We start from the raw sequence: 21,337 nt of genomic DNA on the forward strand, positions 1-21,337 counted from the left end.
TTACCCCCTCCCTAACATCTGAGGTTAACTAAGTAGATATGAAATCTTTATATTCTGTAACAGTGTAGTACACAACACCTTTACAGAATGAGCTGAAAAGAGCAACTTGACTTTCTTTCTCAGAGCCTCGCTAGAAACTGGACAAAGGAGGTAGGAAAAGAAAGCAAACGCTGCAAGATTTTCAACAGCTTTCAGAGTTCGTTTGTATTCAACTCCAATCCCTGTTGAATCCCTCATCTTACCACGCACTAAAATTACAAATGAAATTGGAAACTTGTGTACATTGCGACTCCAGGATACAGTGGCACTTTGGCACTTCAATGCAACAAAATAACTAAAATCATTTGTATGCATTTCTAATCAATCCACCTTTTCACGTCTTTGCTTTGCTATGGCATGGTAATACTTTCAAATGGCTGCATACACAAGGCAGTGCATTCCAATATCAATTTCTAATCGAGGTAAGTCTAATATAGAAATAGTTACGACAATTCACCTAACACATTTCTCTTAAATAACTGAAAGCAACATAGAAGGTATCTAAACTACTGTGCTCCACTGTCTACTGTAATGGATAGTGCCATATTGTGAAAGCTTGATAAAGAAAAGCATCACTCAACAGATTGCACAGTTGTTTCCTCATACCTCTCCAATGTACCCTTGATTTCTAAGTGTCAGCTTTGTCCAGTTGTAGCACTGTTGGTTCCAAGTCAGCAGTTTGTGGGTTCAAGCCCAATCCAAGGCATCAACACATAATCTAGGTCGATACTTCAGTGCAATATAGAGATGCTATATCTTCCAGAATAGACGCAAACTGCCTTTTCAGAAATATTTAACAGATTGCATTGCATCTTTTCAAAAAACTGGGAGTTCTCCCAGTGTCCTGCCCAGTATTCAAATAACATCATCAAAACATATCAATTAGTTATTGCTATATGTGGGACCTTGCTAAACCACCCACAAAGCAACTGTAATTACACTCAACAAACATAATTCAACAGCTAAGCACTTTTGAATGTTGAGAGGATATGAGAAGCACTATTTAAAATGCAGTTTAGGTCTTTCTCACCTGGTTGAAAGATGAACAATATAAACCTGAAAGCAGAACAAACCATTGGACTTATCAAATGTGTAATTTTAAACAGCCTTGCTAATCCTGGTTTTATGAATAAATGCTTCCTCTCATTAAATTATCAGTTCACCAGCCCTTCAAATAATGCTCATTGCTTGCATCCTCATTTCCAACCATCACTCTTAAAATTTCTTCTTTCCCATTCCAGCTAATAGCTTCCCTACTTCTACTCTCAGAAGGGATGGGGGAAAATAGTCTGGCTCACAGGCATTCCTAGAAAGATGCCAGTGACTCTGCCCCTGGGTCATTCTGATGAGAAGCTATATTTCCTTGGATTACAAAAACAGCATCTTGCCCACCTATCACTAATTAATATCTTACACAGATTTATAGGTGAAGATGGCCAATAAGTTTCTGCAGCCAGTTCATTATTAGATCTCGAAGCCTGAGAAATCCCAGATTCCATATGCACACTCATAGTGACTTGCTTCAGCTTCTTCTGTGGTGACAATGAAGAGGATGTTAGAGATGTTTTCTTGTTGACAGGTGTTCCTAACTTGAAATTAGTCCTTTCTGCTTTGAGGGCAGACACTTTAGGGTAGCTGTGCGTTTTCTTTATTGGCAACATGGATGACAAAGCACTCTGAATTCCTTTTTTCTTAATGAATTCATTTAAAGCTTCAATCGGAGATCCTTTAGAATCCACATCCACCGCTCCAAAGTGCCTCAAGTGAGCTCGGGAATGGCTCGACAGCCCCTTCCGGGTTTCAAAGCAGGCACCACACAACCGACAGCTTATGTGTTCACTGTTAACTGCTGTGAATGAAAGAGAGAAGTCGTATTTAACACCGTTACAACGGCACCTGTGTTATGTTCATTAACCTCTCATACACTTCATTGATGCATCTAAAGAGCATTTTGCAGCTCTAAGCAGTAATACAGGAACCAAACTATATAGAACTTACATTTTATTGATTTAAGTGATGGAAATTTAGGGCTGAAAAATAATTCTGTCTTTCAACTAATCAGACCAATTTGGAAAGTCCTACCTCCACTACAGGGTCTGTGTTATTTTAACTCAGCTGGGATTCTGGTAGGGCTACCATCTAGCTTGCCTCTCTAGCTGTGAATAAGGAATAAACTCCAATCAGCCAGGGATTATGTTCCTATAATCACTAGTCAGGAGCTTTCATGTGGAGATGACTGTGCATGAGGATGCACAGTTCACATATGAAGTCCATGAACTTGAAAATGCAGCCAATTTAGTAGAACCCTGGTGGGCTGCCAGTTTGCAGGGAACCCCAGTGCATCCTGGACTTTGATTGGCAAGGGGTGCTGCTCAGGGTAGAAAGGGCAGGATTATTAATTAACATATCCAATACATCATTTGAAGTATAATATTACTGAAGGCACTGAGCACCTGTGTAGTCTTGACTGCTAAATCTCGGTCACTCAGCAAGAGGATAAAAGTTTGTGTAAATAAAATTAAAGGCACTTGTAGGGAAGTTTGACCAACAGCAGCTTTGTCAAAGTACATCGGAATAAATTTTATGATTAAAATAATTCAAAAGCACATTTTTGAGAGGCAAAGGTGAGAGTTTAGCAAAGATAGTAAATAAAGACTAACACAAGCACTGACCAATTTGTCCATGATTATTATTTTAACTGGGTAGGCAATTATGAAGCAGTAACACAGAACAAACTCTACATCATTGAAGCAATACAGGTCAAAGTGCCACATGCAAGTCAACCCCTTACCCTTTACTTCCACCCTTCCTACCTAAACTAAAAGGCAGCAGTGATCAATGCAATAGATCTCATACAAAAAACAAGCAAAGTTTCAGGAATCACAGGCAACCATCACCATTACAAAATAAAAGCTCATCAACATACACGGAAACACAAAGCATCACAGACAAAAGGAGGTTCTGCAGTGCAACCATGCAAACAGCAGCACAGACAAAAAAAACACAAAGCCAAGCCAGTGCCTGAGCAAATGCAAATAGCCAGAACTCGTAAAAGCAGCTCCAATCAGAAAATACAGTTTAAAAAAAGTTGGTGCTATCCTCAAAAAAAATGGGCATGTTTCATACCACGAAATATTTGAGGATTTTCTGATGGAACGCAATGGTACAGTGATCAGCACATGAAGTTAGCAGGTTCCCCTCAACTTCAGTACTGAATATCTGATACAAAAGCTGGCACTCAAACTTAGCCAACACTAAGGGTGGTCTTTAAATTTCCAGAATCATACATATGTCCTTAAAGAGAATGTTAAAGAGAAACAAGAACCTGTTTAAATAAAAAAATCCCTCAGTAAGCTAAATAACTAAAAGATAAATTTTGAAAACAGCCAACAAGAACCAGGCCAAACTGGCAGTTACAGTATAAGAGCAGTGGATTCTCCAGTAAACAAGTTAAGTTTGATTAACAATCTCAACTGGATGCAAACTGGAGGAAGTTACTTTGAGGAGTGGGTTTGGGGGGTGGGGGGTATTGGAGGTGGTGCTGCTGAGGTTTGACAAAAAAGTTCCTGCCCATCACATTCAAGACAGATATATTCACAAAAAGCCAACCCTGAAATCTGCAGCAACTTTGGAACATCTTCATGACATTGGTAAAATCTACAACATAAAGACAATTGATAGCAGACTCTATAAATATCCTAATAACTTAAGCATAAAAGCTTGTATGGTAAGATTTTAAAAAACACAGGGTGCTTACCTTGGTGTACTGATCTTTTGAACTAAGATTGTACTTTACATACTATGTGGTATCATCATGCATTCAAATAACTTCTGAGTCATACCTGCCTTTAAGACTTCATTCAAAATCCACAAGATCCTTTCTTAATTCATGGTAAATCATTCCTCAAGTTAATTCCAGGACTCTCAATCAGAGAATAGTACAATGACCAAGGACCCCTATTACCCACAGAAAGAGAAATATGCATTCTCAGCTATTCCCAAATGGATCTAAATACTAGACGCTTGGCATCAAAAAGGCTGAAAGGCATTAATTAAGAAAGGCTATGTAATCAAATTCAATGAAAAAGGCATTTCTGTAAATAATGTCCATAGATCAAAGGATAAAACTTCAAATCTAGCTTGGAGAACAAAACCATGTCCCATGCAGACTATTATTATTTAACTGATATTCCTCTCAAGACAGTTAAGATTAGATTATTTACAGTATGAAAACCGGCCCTTCGGCCCAACAAGTCCACATCGACCCTCCGAAGAGCAACCCACCCAGACCCATTCCTCTACATTTACCCCTTCACTATGGGCAATTTAACATGGCTAATTCACCTAACCTGCACATTTTTGGACTGTGGAGGAAACCGGAGCACCCGGAGGAAACCCACGCAGTCACGGGGAGGATTGACAGTTGCCTGAGGCGGAATTGAACCCGGGTCTCTGGCGTTGTGAGGCAGCAATGCTAAGCACTGTGCCACCGTGCCGCCCATAGTTAATAAAATTTAAATTGTTTATTAATATTTATAAAATATTTACAGCAGTGTGTTAGGGAATGTTTTTATTTATTTGAGAAAGTCAGTGGGTTTTCTCAAGTGATAATCCATTTTAGTTATTCTATACGATTAAAAAAGGGCCACTTATGGAACTGGTACACATTCCATACGTTATAGCTTCCATATTGAAGTTCACGATTTTATGCCATCCTCTTCAGAACCACTTGGTACAGAGGCTAATTTGTATGGTGGCTGTACAGCATTAGCTGATGTAGTGAACTGCTATAATTATACTATTGTGCACTTGTACTGCACACTGGATTTTGAATTATTTACTGTCGTACAAGGAGCTGTCAAGATTAAACTAACAGACCAGGAATCTACAGAAGCCTTTGGATAAAATGGGCAACAATTGAGAAGGAAAACGGATGTGGCAAGATTACCTAAAGGTGGCACAGTAATAGTTAAAAATGAAGCAGAAAAGGATCTGGGTCTGATGACCAATTCTGCAAACCCCACACTGCACTTTAACTGATGTCAGTAAAGTCTGCTTTAAAGAAAAAAACTAACACAATAGCTAGTACAGTTGAATATAAAAGGATGAGTTATTAAAATTTTGCAATGCCATTTCAGAATTCTGCTCAGATTTGGTTACCAAGACATTCAAGGCATGGAAGAGTCATGGTTCAGTAAAGAATCCCAAACCAGGATGATAACATGAAGTGATGCAGGTGCACAGCAACGCTCACATGAAATGGTGGCAACTGAAAGGGAAATTTATGGAACTAAAAAAAATACAAAAAGCTAGATATAGAGAAATCTAGAGGGCTCCTTAAAGTCTGCTAGAGTAAAGGGTGTCAACTAAAATCAGGGCAGATATCAAGAATATTTTTCAGACAGAATCAACACTTGGAACAGCAATCTCGTGTAATGGAGATTCAAATCTTATTTAATTAAGGGACAGCGCCATCCCCTGAATAGGAATTTAGATTTGTTATGGAAGAATAAACATCAATTCAGGTTTTAATTTCTATATTCTTGTAAAGTTCTTTCACCAGATGTGAGCATTGCTGACAATACCAGCATTTGCTGCTACTCCCGAACTGCCCCAAAACGGAATGGCTTGCTTGACTATTTCCAAGGGTAGTTAATAGTCAACCATGTGGTCTGGAATCACATATTGGCTCGACTGCATAAGAATGGCGGATTTTCTTCCTGAAGGGACATTAGTGAACTAAGTGGATTTTTAAAATAATTGATGATACTTGCCATCAAACCTAGTTTTAAATTCCAGACCTCTTTATTTTAAATTCTGTCAGCTGCCATGGTAGGATTTGAACCTGTGGGTAACCTTGCCCTCCGGATTACTCAGGAGGAGAAAGTGAGGACTGCAGATGCTGGAGATACTCCGGATTACTCATTCAAAGGCATTAATTCTTTATCACCATCTCAACTGTGAGTTAATGCAGTAATCATGATCCCATGACTGCAAAACTTGAGCCATTTTTCTGATACGAGCTGAAAATATGTTGCTGGAAAAGCGCAGCAGGTCAGGCAGCATCCAAGGAGCAGGAGAATCAACGTTTTGGGTATGAGCCCTTCTTCAGGAATGAGGAAAGTGTGTCAAGCAGGCTAAAATAAAAGGTAGGGAGGAGGGACTTGGGGGAGGGGCGTTGGAAATGCGATAGGTGGAAGGACGTCAAGGTGAGGGTGATAGGCCGGAGTGGGGGTGGGGGCGGAGAGGTCAGGAAGAAGATTGCAGGTTAGGAAGGTGGTGCTGAGTTCGAGGGTTGGGACTGAGACAAGGTGGGGGGAGGGGAAATGAGGAAACTGGAGAAATCTGAGTTCATTCCTTGTGGTTGGAGGGTTCCTAGGTGGAAGATGAGGCGCTCTTCCTCCAGCCGTCGTGTTGCTATGGAGGAGTCCAAGAACCTGCATGTCCTTGGTGGAGTGGGAGAGGGAGTTGAGTGTTGAGCCAAGGGGTGGTTGGGTTGGTTGGTCCGGGTGTCCCAGAGGTGTTCTCTGAAACGTTCCGCAAGTAGGCGGCCTGTCTCCCCACATCGGGTGCAGCGAATGCAGTAAATGATGTGTGTGGAGGTGCAGGTGAATTTGTGGCGGATATGGAAGGATCCCTTGGGGCCTTGGAGGGAAGTAAGGGGGGAGGTGTGGACGCAAATTTTGCATTTTTTGCGGTTGCAGGGGAAGGTGCCGGGAGTGGAGGTTGGGTTGGTGGGAGATGTGGACCTGACGAGAGAGTGGTCTTTTCGGAACGCTGATAGGGGAGGGGAGGGAAATAATATGGTGGGGTCCATTTGGAGGTGGCAGAAATGACGACGGATGATATGATGTATATGGAGGTTGGTATCATTTTTCTGATACCAGAATTTCTATCCGTGAACGATACCCCAACTTTGCCCATACACATTTTAATGAGTTAATGCACCAGAATTTGGCTCCTTTTGGTAGCTGAGATAGAATGTCAACCAGAGCTCTGCCGTTTTAATTGAGGCTGGAGAGAAAGCTGGTCCACTTGGGAGATTATTCTGCTCTGTAAGTGTAGCGTATCATAGGCTGTCATATGTCAATTCAGAGCTGCTCACGAGCTAATGGCAAATTTCTATGGCTTATAATTCCTTTGCTTAGGAGGACGTATTTGGAAAGGCAAGGACTGATTAGGGATAGTCAACATATTTCTGGGTGTGGGAAATCATGTTTCACAAACTTGATTGAGTTTTTTGAAGAAGTAACAAAGGAGTGATGAGGGCATAGCAATGGACGTGACTCATATGGACTTCAGTAAGATGTTCGACAAGGTTCCCCATGGTTAACAAGGTTAGTTCTCATGGGATACAGGAAAAACTAGCCATTTGGATACAGAACTGGCTCGAAGGTAGAAGACAGGGTGGTGGTGGAGTGTTTTTTTTCAGACTGGAGGTAAATGACCAGTGGAGAGCCAGAAGGATTGTTGCTGGGTCCACTACTTTTTGTCATTTATATAAATGATTTGAATGTGAACCTAGGAGGGATGGTTAGTAGGTTTGCAGATTGCAGCAAAATCAGAGGTGTGGTGGACAGCGAAGAAGGTTACCTCAGGATCTTGATCAGATGGGTCAGTGGGCTGAGGAGTGGCAGATGGAGTTTAATTCAGATAAATGCGAGGTGTTGCATTTTGGGAAAGCAAATCTTAGCAGGACTTATACATTTAATGGTAAAGTGCTGGGAAGTGTTGCTAAAGTGCAGGTTCATAGCTCCTTGAAAGTAGAGTTGCAGGTAGATAGGATAGTGAAAAAGGTGTTTCATATGCTTTCCTTTATTGGTCGGAGCATTGAGTATAAGAGTTGGGAGGTCATGTTGCAGCTGTACAGGACGTTGGTTAGGCCACTGTTAGAATACTGCATGCAATTCTGGTCTCCTTCCTATCGGAAGGATTTTGTGAAAATTGAAAGGGTTCAGAAAAGATTTGTAAGGATGCTGCCAGGGTTGGAGAACTTCAGCTATAGGGAGAGGCTGAACAGGCTAGGGCTGTTTTCCCTAGAGTTTCGGAGGCTGAAGGGTGACTGTATGAGGTTTATAAAATCATGAGGTTAAATAGACAGTCTTTTCCCTGGTGTGGGGGAGTCCAGAACTAGAGGGCATAGGTTTAAGGTTTAGGGTGAGAGGGGATTGATATAAAAGAGACCTAAGGGACAATGTTTTCATGCAGAGGGTGGTGAGTGTGTGGAATTAGCTGCCAGAGGAAGTCGTGGAGGCTGGTACAATTGCAACATTTAAAAGTTATCTGGATGGGTATATGAATAGGAAAGGTTTAGAGGGTTATGGGCCAAATGCAGGCAAATAGGACTAGATAAGGTGGGATTACTGGTTGGCATGGATGAGTTGGACCGAAGGGTCGGTTTCCGTGCTGTACGTCTCTATGACTGTACAATAGCACTGTTATACATTGAAAGTTACATCAGAATTGAAAGCCAAGCTAAGGGGCTTAAATATTTATAAACTTAATCACATCAGGTACTAGGCATTTTGGTACGCTCTCATGGATATGAGGTTGCTTATGATGACCTCTGTTCAAATTTTACCTAGAAAAGAATGACAGACTGTTGTCCCATTCAGCATGCTCCAAATACTCAGAGGACATCAAATTTCAGACTGAAAGCTATTAGCACCCAAATTTATAAAATTAACTTATTCCGAGATCTGAGCTAATTGAAGGACCCGCTGTGGAGTTACGCTCTCCAAGGTTCTCCTCATTTTAAGCAGAAATGCTGTTGATGGATAGGTAAGAAAGGTATACATCACAACCAAACTATGAAATCATGCCCAAAGGAATGAAAATTTCTGCAGTGTTTGCACTATATCTAGGAGCGAAGGAAGTAGGTCATACCAAAAGTTTTTATGCAACATGTTTCAAGGTCAGAGGTCAATTCCGTTTGGGAGAAAATTGTCATCAAGTAGTCCTACGGTCATGTCTTAAAAAGTGCTTTGTATGCAAGCTCTTGAAAGAAAAAGCCTCAACATTCTAATTCTCTCAAGAGGTTAAAATTACATGTCCTTATGTTTGGGACACAGATACACCAAGGCCAAGGTGGTAATATCACTAAAATGATGCAGACATCTATTTTTTGATCTGGAGAGATTGACGTGACTGCACAAGGCTCAGTGTAAAATACTAGCAAGGTAGAACACCACCAATAAACAAAAACCAAAATCTGTTTTAAAAGTCTTCAGATTTGAGAGAGGTTTAACAGTTTTAATATTCTGGGAAAGAGTCTGTCACGTATGTGTGACTAACCCTGATTTTCATTACGAAGATGAAATTTCTTGAAGGCACTTCCACTACTTATCCACATGTGAGTATAACCAAGTTCTATCCCTATCCTTCAATGCAAAATAAAACTGAATGCTTCCCTCCCAATATCTGAACAAATAAACTGCATGGTTATTGAAGTTATTTGATGACTCAAATTAATCTTAGTTTAGCCATTCAGTTTGAAGTTAATGGGGCTTGTTTGTTTTTTAAATATTAGGATTTTACAACGCAAATCACCTTAAAGGCCAAAAGGTGACTACAACTTACTGAGGTTTAAAGGTGTGTTGTCATCTTGTGGGGTCCAAAACAGCTTCTTCGACATCAGCTCTCCTGATGTCTGAGGAGTATCCATCAATGGTCGCCCTGTTTTTCCAGGTTCTGGAGATTTACTAGACACCGGCTTTGGTAAAATGGGATGCACTTTCTTGAGTGTCGATGATCCTGCCTGAGACTGGCCCTTCGGTGGACTGGTAATGGTCAACTTTGGCGATTTAGCTGCATGTGTTGCTTCTCCCTGGCACTCCTCTCCAATTGGTTTGCCAGGAGTTTCTTGTTTTACAGCAGACATGTCCTTTGGTGAACAGCTCTGCGATTTATCAGTAGCCAAAGTGGAGGGTAAAACACTAGGTATCCCTTTTCTTTTCATCAGTTCATACAGTGTACCGATCGGGGCGCCACTGCTTTCCGAGTCTGGCACTCCAAATTGCCTCAGGTGGAAGCGTGCATGACTTGATAATCCTTTACGAGTCTCAAAGCAGGTGCCACATAACTGACAGGAATTCAGCACTAAAGCAAAAAAAAATCACAAAACAGTCAATACTGACATAACACATATTCATAGCCTTAACAAGCTCCCAACAAGTACTGTGCTTGTCGAACCACGTACCTGAAAACCCAAATTTGGTGAGTAAAAACATACAATGCCTATCCTGACTTGATGCATAGAGTGGGACAAGTCTGACCTAATATTTTGTCAATATTAGGTTATTTTTTTCCAATACTGTGTGACCACGAGTCTCCAAGTACCAGCTTTAAATGTCCTAAATTATTTTGTTTCATCTGAAAATCTAAGACTTTGTTGTTACACTACCTTTACATTGCACTTCCTCTCAGTTTCATTTCTATACTTGGGTTCCTTGGTGCTTTCAAGAGGATGGTGGAAGAAAGCACAAGGAAAATGGACCCAGGTCACCACAATATTGATCCTCAACTCTCTTTCAGAGATATTCTGAGGTACTGTTTTAAAGCTGTTTTAAAGGCTTTCAGTACATTTTTTTGGTCAATGTCTAAATGAGTCAAGTAAAGATGCTCAAAAATGAAGCACTCACAGACAGTGATTAGCATCACATCTACCATTCAAAAGGTAGAACCAGCACGAGCCAAATTCAGAATAAGGATCAGCTGCAGTTATCCAACATGCTTTAGCTTTGATCACACAAAAAGAACCTCTTCCTAATCAAGTATGACACTTTTCATCTCCTGGTCATCCTCCTGCTCCAACTGAGATTAAATACACATAATATTAAAAGATTGTCAGACCTATCTAGCAGACCTGTGTCCACTTACGTGATGCTATGCCAAATTTATAACAGGACGAAAAGAGGGATTAATTTCATAGTAGATGGCTAGATAGATTAGAATAAGGGTCCCAAACAATAGGCTGAATTATACAGTTCTTGTTTTTGCCAAATTAGAAGGAAAGGCTAAACTTTAAAATTTAGAAAGCAAGCTGGACGGGTTTTGACCCTGCCTGGCCATCGCTAGTACAGTAAAGTGGCTAGCACTCAGTGTGTTATGAATCGATCAATGTGCAGTAGCCGTCAACCTCATCCACACACAAATGAACAAATGCAAAGATGGTATGGTCCCAAGCACAAAATCTTGCCAACTTTTCCAGAGAATTCCCAAGTGGAGACTTAGCCAAAATTAGGGATGCTTCCACAAAAGAAAAATAGTTTTAAATACAGGCAGAAATGTCAAAAAGAAGAACATTAATGTAACATATTTAGGGTATCTCAATGATTGGCAAATTCAGCTTTGGGACAAAGTGAGGACTGCAGATGCTGGGGATCAAAGTCAAAAAGTGTGACATTGGAAAGCAGAGCAGGTCAGGCAGCATCCGAGGAGCAGGAGAATTGGAATTTTAGGCATGAGCCCTTCATCAGGAATGTGGGGGAAGGGGAGGAGTAGGAAGGGGGCTGAGAGATAAATAGAAGAGTAGGGGCGTGGGAGGTACCTGAGAAGGAAATAGCTTTTAGTCAAGGATCAAGACAATCAACATATATAAACACCATTTCACAAAATGAATGCAGGGCATTAGTTTTGGGAATTACATCCTAAATTGTATTTTTCCTTTAAAAGAGCAAACATCATGCAGAAAACATTAACCACCACTATTACCCTGGCTCCTCCAGACTAAATACTGTTGCCATCTCTGTTGCTCTATCAATCAGCAGAATTACCTTAAACTTACATTTATTAGACTGCAGTGAATCCTCTCCTTGGGTCACCAAGGTAATTTTAGGAAGAGGCTGCTTGGGAAGCACTGAAGTTGTTTGCAAGTTTGTATCTGGAGTTCCTAACAATCCATTTTTCTCCTGGAGTTCAGATTCTGCAGAACTATGTCCAGATGGCAAATCGAGTTCCAGAGTCGTCATTTCATCATCATCATCAGGATCAATTATCACCACTACAAAAAAAACAGAAAATGATTTAAGCGGTTCCTTCCTTCCAAATCTGTTGTCCAAAATGTTAAAATTAATAATGCTCAAGTTGATAATACACATGATGGAATCTCCCATTTTCAAACCACTGGATTTCACCAGTTACTTAATAGTTAAAACGAGTAGAGAGTCATCCTTCAATAACTTAGTCAAGTGACCACATTTCAGTAAACCCAAATGACGATGATCACTGGACAATTTGACACAGTGAGGCATAGTCTGCTCCTTGTGAAACCCCCTGGATTATAACCCCTAAAGTAATAATTTGAAAGCATTTAAGGAAGAGAACCAAAGTTGATCTTACCCCATACTCCCTTCTCTCCCCATGGCTATCAAGGCTAAAGGCAGCATCCCAGTAGCAAGCACAACCTAATCAACTAGCCCAACATATATTTGAGATTGAATCAGAAATCTGCTGGTTTATGAAGCTTAGTATTACCTAATGGGGTGTCGTAAATGACTGGGACCTAGGGAGATTTACAGAGCTGTTAAATACAAATTTAAAAAGTACTTAAAAACCTGTTGGACTATAACCCGGTGTTATGTGATTTTTAACTTAAAAATTTAAACCGTAATTGTTGCAAGTGTCACTTAAAGTAACCAAGTAATTCAATGGGGGTGCCTCATACTTAATTCAAAACGGCTTTCTGGCTCAGCAGTAGTGCACACTTTTAAAAGGCCTGAAGACTTTATATGTTATACAATGTGCCACAATTTCACTTGTGAAAGCAACAGTTATCACCACAATTCTAGTTTTGCAACAAATATAGTTAGAAGATTTTACTGAATAACTGTTTTGAGTTATTCGTCTCTTCATCTCTGCCACTGCTTCAGTTTTAAAATGTATTTTTCCTTTAAAAGGTATATCATTTAAGAACACCAATTGGATACAAAATTTGGCTTGAAGGTAACAGACAAAGGGTTGTGTACAGGGCTGTTTTTAGGGCTGGAGACCTGTGACGAGGGGTGTGCCACAAAGATTAGTGCTGAGTCCACTGTTGTTTACCATTTATATAAATAATTTAGATGTGAATATAGGAGGTATGCTTGCCTTCACTGGTGAGAACAGAGTATAGGAGTTGGGATATCATATTATGGCCACTCAGGACAGTGCTGTGGCCAATTTTGGGATACTGTGTACAATTCTGGTCGCCCTTCTATAGGAAGGATATTGTTAAACTTGACAGAGTGCAGAAAAGATTGGCAAAGATATCCCTGGGATTAGAGGGTTGGAGCTGTAGGGAGAGGCTGAGGGGTGATTGTATAGAGGCTTATAAAATCACAGCAGGGGCATAGATAGGGTGAATAGCCAAGGTCTTTTCCTCAGGGAAGGGGACTCTAAAACTAGAGGGCATAGGTTTATGGTCAGGGGGGAAAGATTTAAGAAGGACCTGAGGGGTAGCCTTTTCACACAGAGTGGTACTTGTATGGAACGAGCTGCCAGAGGAAGTGATGGAGGCGAATAAAATTACAACATTTAAAAGGAAGGGTTTGAGAGGAATATGGGCCAAATGCTGGCAAATGGAACTAGGTCAGATTAGGATTTCTTGTTAACACAGATGAGTTGGACCAAAGGCTCTGTTTCTGAGTTGAATGACTCAGATAAGAGGACGTATTTAAGATGGCGATGAGGAAAATTTTTTTTCTCTGTATGTCATTAGTGCGTGGAATTCTCTTCCCCAAAAGAACAGTGGAGACTGAGTCATCAAGTTTATTCAAGGCCAAGTTAGATTTTGATAGACAAGGTCGTCAAAGGTTATCACAGACAGGCAAGAAAATGGAGTCCACAATCATTCCAGCCACAATCTTACAAAATAATGGAGCAGGACTAGAGTGCCAAATAGCCTACTTCTGCTGCTGCGGCCTATGTTCCTATGCAATCCCGAGGCAGGGTACGTCAAGCAGATAAGTAGCAGCATGGATTCAAAACAAAAGTACACAACACTCCCCCAACTATCAAATGCCTTATGCGAAACATACCATATAGCACTTTGTTAAGAATGATGACAAGTGCAATTTTTTTGGTGTTATTTCAATAAACCCTGAAAATCACTCAGTACAATTAGACTAAGCACTTGCAAATATGGATTACACCTGGCATTTTTGAGGTTAGAGCAATTTGAAGCATTTAGACAGAAACAAAGATGAGTTGTTGCACAAGGAGTGGTCACTTATCCCACTGTTGCATGTACTGGCTGAACATGACCTACCCAAGCAAATCCCACTAGATTTCATATGATATTACTTAAAACAAAAATAGCTCCGCCCTTTGGAAGTATTGGAACTAATTCCCAAGTTAGCTCTTGACCCATCTTCACATTTGCTGGTACATTTTACAGAGAACTCTCATAAAACTCTTGTTTTTCAAAACAACTTCACCTGAACACCGAATGAAATCTCTTCATTTCTTTTCTCATTCAATTATTTGCAGAGTGATGACTCATCCTTAGCAATTCACAGGAACTCAGTGTTTCATAAGTGTGACAGCCACTGAGTGAACTACAGGTACACGAATCCACAGTCTGTCACTGAAATGTTTTGCTTCCACCTTTAGAACATCATCTGCCAATACTTCAAGCGTACCCCACAAGTAGTGGAAACTCACTTACCCTGATGATTCATTTTTCCAGCCTTCCTCAGATCCCTAGTCCTGCTAACTACAGCTCAAAACCTGCATTCCATGCCCCGCCCATGCACTCTCCCACATCTTCGACAGCCTTTTGAAAGTCTCTATGCCCAGAGCTTTGGTATTTTCCCCTTTCCTTTCTTTTGCTACAAACACTGCTGCCATTTTCTTCCATGTCAGTAAACTATGACAATAAACTATTGGCAAAGCACCATTAAATCAGCTCAGATCTGTCTCAGCTCTGGCCTTTTGGGAAGAAAAATTTAAAGTATAACAGAGATAAAATTTTTCATAAGTAAGGAGGGGAAAAGATTCCACTTCCAGTCAGAAAAAAGCAAGCTGTTACAATTCACACAGGGGTGTGTACACTTATAATCAGACAAAACAACATTAGATATAAAAGCACCAAAACATCTACTAGAGTTTCCTTTTAAATATAAATATGGTAAAAGGGAATCGAAAATATTTTTATGACTCACGATCAGCAACTTTACTACAGAATGGCTGAAAGTTGAGCCCGAACAAAACTGGTTATTACAAACAAAGCAGTTTCATATTTCAATTGCTTTTAAAGTCACATTTAGAATAAAGTGAGCATTGCTCGACATAAAGGTTCTGCAAAACGCAATAAAGCATGACAAAAGGCTGGATGTCTCTGCTTCCAAACAGTGAAAAACATATCTTTAAAATTGCCCCCTTTAAATGTTACAATGTTTTGCATGACAGATGTTACCGAACATAAGAGTTCAGTTCAGTAGTGTAATGCTAAAGAATATTTTAAACAGTTAATAAATTTGATCGAAATGTTTGTGTTTTCCAATTATTTCACTAAATATTTAAAACTATTCTTTTAGCTTCCCTCTTCCAACACTTCAGCCCGTAAAAAATATTTTTCACTTCACAGTTAAAGCCAACCCAGAACTGCACAGCCTTTGAGAAGCTTTTTTTAAAAATTCACTTGCGTGATATAGACCTCGCTGGCTGGTCAGCATTTTATTGCCCATCCCTCGTCACCCTCGAGAAGGTGGTTGTGAGCTACCTTCTTGAACTGCTGCAGTCCATATGCTGTAGGTTGAGACCACAATACTCTTCGGGAGGAAATTCCAAGATTTTCACACAATGACAGTGAAAGTAAGGTGATATGCTTCCAAGTCAGGATGGTGAGTGGTTTTGGAGGGGAACATACAAGCAATGGTACTGTCCTTGTTCTTCTAGATGCAAGTAATGGTTTGGAAGATGCTGTCTAAGGATCCTTGGTGAATTTCTGCAGCATATCCTGTAGATAGTTCACACTGCTGCTACGCAGCACCGGTGGTGGAGGGAGTAGATGCATGTGGATCTGGTGCCAATCAAGAGCTGCTATTGTGGGTGGTGTCAAGCTTCCCGAGTATTGTTGGAACTTAACCCATCCAGGCAACTGGGGAGTATTCTATTACACTTCTGGCTTACACCTTGTAGATGGTGGACAGGCTTTGGGGAATCAGGAGATGAGTTACTTCCGGCAATATTCCTAGCCCCGACCTGGTTTTGTAGCCACTGTGTTTATGTGTTGAGTCCAGTGATTGAATGATGGTAACACCATTGAATGTCAAGGGGCGATGACTGACTTGTCTTTTACTGGAGATGGTCATTGTCTGGCATTTGTGTGGCATGGATGTTACTTGCCACTTGTCAACCCATGTCTGAATGTTGTCCATATCTTGTTGGATTTGAGCATGGACTGCTTCAGTATCTTAGGAGTTGTGAATGGTGAACATTGTACAATCATGGCAAACATTCTCACTTCTAACCCTGTGATGGAGGGAAGATCATTGATGAAGCAGCTTAAGATAACTGGGCCTAGGACACTACCCTAGGGAACTTCTGCAGAAGTCTCCTGGAGCTTAGATGACTGGCCTCCAACAACCACAACAATCTTATGTGCCAGGTATTCCTCCAACCAGTGGAGAGATTTCCCCCCAAATACCCATTGATTCCACTTTTGCTCGGGCTCCGTAATGCCACACACGGTCGAATGCAGCCTTGCCATCAAGAGTTATCATTCTCACCTCACCTCTGGAATTCAGCTCTTTCGTCCATGCTTGAATCAAGGCTATAACAATGTGGGGAATTAGATGGCGACATCTTTTAAAAAAAAAATGTCCATAGTACAGAGGTAGTGGTGATGATGGATGTCTTTAAATGCATAAAGATGGATAAATCCAGAGTACCTAATCAGATGTACCCTAGAACTCTGTGGGAAGCTAGGGAAGTGATTGCTGGACTCCTTGCTAAGATATTTGGATCATCAATAGTCATGGGTGAGATGCCAAAAGACTGGAGGTTGGCTAATGTGGTGCCATTTTTTAAGAAAGCCATTAAGGTAAAGCCAGGGAACTATAGAACCGTGAGCCTGACATCGGTAGTGGACAAGTTGCTGGAGAGAATCTTGAGAAACAGGATTTACATGCATTTGGAAAGACAAGGACTGATTAGAGATAGTCAACATGGCTTTGTGTGTGGAATTCATGTCTCACCAACTTGACTGAGTTTTTTGTAGTAGTAACGAAGAGGATTGATGAGGGCAGAGTGGCGGATGTGATCTATACGGACTTCAGTAAGGCGTTCCAACAATGGTAGACTGTCACGGTAGACTGGTTAGCAAGGTTAGATCACATGGAATACAGAGAGAACTAGCCATTTGGATAAATAATTGGCCCAAATGTAGAAGACAGAGGGCGGTGGTGCAAGGTTGCTTTTCAAAGTGGAGCCTCTGACCAGTGATGTGCCACAAGGATCTGTGCTGGATCCATTGCTTTTCTTCATTTATATAAATGATTTAGATGTGAACATAGGGAAGATAGTTAATAGGTTTGCAGATGACTCCAAAATTGGAAGCATAGTTGAGAGTGAAGAAGGTTACATCAGAGAATAATGGGATCTTGATCAGATGAGCCAATGGGCTGGGAAGTGGCAGATGGAGTTTAATTGAGGTAAACGTGAAACGCTGCATTTGGAAATGCAAAATAGGGCAAGACTTATACACTTAATGGTAAGGTCCTGAGAGTGTTGCTGAACCAAGCGACCTTGCAATGCAGGTTCATAGTTCCTTGAAAGTGGAGTCGCAGGTAGATAGGATAGTGAAGGTGACGTTTGGCATGCTTTCTTTTATTGGTCACAGCACTGTGTATAAGAGTTAGGAGGTCCTGTTGCGACTGCACAGGACATCGGTTATGACATTTTTGGAATATTACATGCAATTCTGGTGTGCCTCCTATCAAAGGATACTGTGGAACTTGAAAGAGTTCAGAAACTATTTACAAGGATGTTGCCAGGGTCAGACAGTTTGAGGTACAGGGAGAGGCTGTATAGGCTAGGGCTGTTTTCCATGGAGCGTCAGAAGCTGAGGGGTGACCTTATAGAGGTTTATAAAATCATGAGGGGCATGAGGGTAAATAGACAGACCTTTCCCTAGGGTAGGGGGCACCCAGAACTAGAGGGCATAGGTGTAGGGTGTGAGGGCAAAGATTTAAAAGGGACCTAAGGGGCAACGTTTTCATGCAGAGGGTGGTGCATTTTTGGAATGAGCTGCCAGAGGAAGTGGTGGAAGCTGATACAATGACAATATTTAAAAGGCACCTGTATGGGTATATGAATAGAAAGGGTTTAAAGGGATATGAGCCAAGTGCTGGCAAATGGGACTGGATTAGGTTAGGATATTTGGTCAGCAAGGACAAGTTGGACCAAAGGATTGTTTCCATGCTGTACATCTCTATGACTCTATAAAAGGTCAGGAGCTGAGTGACCTTGGCGGAACCCAAACAGGGCGTCACTGAGCAGGTTATTGCTGAGCAGGTGCTATATGATGACAAAAAGTGTTACCTTCCACCACTTTACTAATGATCAAGACTAAATTGAAGACAAAGCAATTGGCTGCGTGGATTTGTCCTCCATAGTCATACCTGGACATACCTGGACAATTTTCCATATTGCCGGGTAGATGCCAGAGTTGTAATTGTAGTGGAACAGCTTGGCTTGGGCTGTGGCAAGTTCTGAAACAGACGTTTTCAGTACTACTGCCAGAATATTGTCAGGGCCATAGATTAGATTAGATTAGATTCCCTACAGTGTGGAAACAGGCCCTTTGGCCCAACAAGTCCACACCGACCCTCCAAAGAGTAACCCACCCAGTCCCACTTCCCTCTGACTAATGTACCTACCATTACGGGCAATTTAGCATGGCCAATTCATCTGACCTGCACATCTTTAGACTGTGGGAGGAAACCGGAGTACCCGGAGGAAACCCACTCAGACACGGGGAGCATGTGCAAACTCCACACGGACAGTCACCCAATACCTCCAACTGTTTCTTGATATCACGTGGAGTGAATTGAATTGGTTGAAGACTGGTATCTGTGATGCTGGGCACCCCTGGAGAAAGTAGAGATGGATCATTCACACAACACTTCAAAATGAAGTTTGCTGCAAATTTTTCAGCCTTTTCTTTTGCAGTAATATGCTGGGCTCTTCCATCACTGAGGATAGAGATATTCGGAGAGCCGCCTCCTCCTCCAGTGAATTGTTTTATTGTCCACCAGTATTCACGAATGGATGAGGCAGGATTGCAGTGCGTGGATCTGATTCATTGGTTGTGGATTGCTTAGCTCTGTCTATCACTTGCTGCTTTTGTTGTTTGGCATGCAAGTAGTCCAGGTTGATAGCTTCACCAAGTTGACAGCTCATTTTTTGCCATGTCCTCCTGCACTCTATTGAACCAGGGTTGATCCCCTTGCTAGACAGTCATGGTTAAGTGGGGACATGAGGTTGCAAATTGTGCTGGAATACAATTCTGGTGCTGTTGATGGCCCATATAGTACCTCATGGGATGCTCAACCTTGAATTGTTCAATCTGGTCAAAGTCTATCTCATTTAGCACAGTGGAGGGTATTCTTAATGTGAAGGTGGGACTTTGTCTCCATAAGACCCGTGTGGTGGTCACACACATACCAGATTCAACTGCACCAACTGAAAATTTTAGGATACTTTGTGCAACCGCTACTGGTTTGTGAATAATATAAGCACAGAGATTATGGAGATAAGGCAGGAACAGGATACTGATTAAGGATGATCAGCCATGATCATATTGTATGGTGGTGCAGGCCCGAAGGGCAGAATGGCCTACTCCTGCACCTACTGTCTATTGTTACAAATTAAAGTTATTCTATCAACTTTGTATCGACAGATCTGCACAACACAGGCACATATTTGTGTTCCTTCACTGTTTCTGAATCAAATCTTGCAACTTATACTCAACAAATGTTGCAGCCTGCTGCAGTTCAATAAAAACTCATGCCGTCATCATCAGCTAGGCTTGGCCTCTAAATACACACTGTGCCAGAATCATGTCAATGTGAAAGTTTGAATTTTTGCCAGTTTAGCATGCTGATATTTACAGGAAGGGAAAAGGAGAGCATGTTTGCTTTTAAGGGAGATCCCAGGAACACAAAGTTAGCCAAATATAACAAATGGACCTTTTCTTTTAAAAAAGAGAAAGAAACCTTGGAGACTAACTTTATTTGTAAAAATTAAACTGGTCTCCAGTCATTACATAGAATTCAATGTAAAGACACCTTTGAGCTTTAATATATATCCATACCGAGGCGGTTAAAAAAAGGTTATATTCTGTACCCGTATTGATAAGCAATTTGGTAAATTTAATTATGGGACGTCTACAGCACTAAATAAATGATCCAAGCCATCCCACAAACCTCCGCAGCACGTTTGGGTATAAAAAAACGGGAGCAACCTCATAGGATATAGCAGCCGAAGGAGAACATTCATTTTAACCAAGGCTATACTGCCAAGCCACGATATAGGCAATCCTCCCATCGCCGCAGGTCCTGCTTTATCCTCTCAAACAGCTGCAAAATGTTAGCTCCGTACAGCTGCTGGAAGAGAGGAGTAATAAAAATTCCCAGATAAAGAAAACCTTCCTGTGACCACCTAAAAGGGAAATTCCATTTTGCCTTCCAGCTGCCTGATCTGCTGCGCTTTTCCAGCAACACATTTTTAAGCTCTGATCTCCAACATCTGCAATCCTCACTTTCTCCTAGAGAATGGGACTCCTCAAAGATCAGCAAGGTAGCCTTTGTGTGGAGCCACAGAAAATGGGGGAGGTACTAAATGAATATTTTGCGTCAGTATTTACTGTGGAAAAGGATATGGAAGATATAGACTGTAGGGAAATAGATGGTGACATCTTGCAAAATGTCCAGATTACAGAGGAGGAAGTGCTGGATGTCTTGAAACGGTTAAAGGTGGATAAATCCCCAGGACCTGATCAGGTGTACCCGAGAACTCTGTGGGAAGCTAGGGAAGTGATTGCTGGGCCTCTTGCTGAGATATTTGAATCAACGATAGTCACAGGTGAGGTGGCGGAAGACTGGAAGTATGCAAACGTGGTGCCACTGTTTAAGAAGGGCGGTAAAGAAAAGCCAGGGAACTATAGACCGGTGAGTCTGACCTCGGTGGTGGGCAAGTTGTTGGAGGGAATCCTGAGGGACAGGATGTACACGTATTTGGAAAGGCAGGGACTGATTCGGGATAGTCAACATGGCTTTGTGCATGGGAAATCATGTCTCACAAACTTGATTGAGTT

General features: G+C 41.3%; 1 protein-coding gene across 1 annotated transcript in view; it reads right to left on the bottom strand.

The window, feature by feature from the left end:
• LOC122552357 overlaps nucleotides 1–21,337 on the bottom strand; it is a 145,600-nt gene that overhangs the window by 53,700 nt on the left and 70,563 nt on the right. Inside the window, exons 9-11 of the mRNA XM_043695107.1 lie at nucleotides 11,825–12,040; nucleotides 9,619–10,137; nucleotides 1,454–1,888 (exon numbers count right to left, since the gene is read on the bottom strand). Of these exons, the coding sequence (XP_043551042.1) occupies nucleotides 1,454–1,888; nucleotides 9,619–10,137; nucleotides 11,825–12,040 (1,170 nt within the window). The remainder of the gene's footprint in view (nucleotides 1–1,453; nucleotides 1,889–9,618; nucleotides 10,138–11,824; nucleotides 12,041–21,337) is intronic.

Source organism: Chiloscyllium plagiosum, chromosome 8, assembly GCF_004010195.1.
Source record: "Chiloscyllium plagiosum isolate BGI_BamShark_2017 chromosome 8, ASM401019v2, whole genome shotgun sequence".
NCBI classification, from domain to species: Eukaryota; Metazoa; Chordata; class Chondrichthyes; order Orectolobiformes; family Hemiscylliidae; genus Chiloscyllium; species Chiloscyllium plagiosum.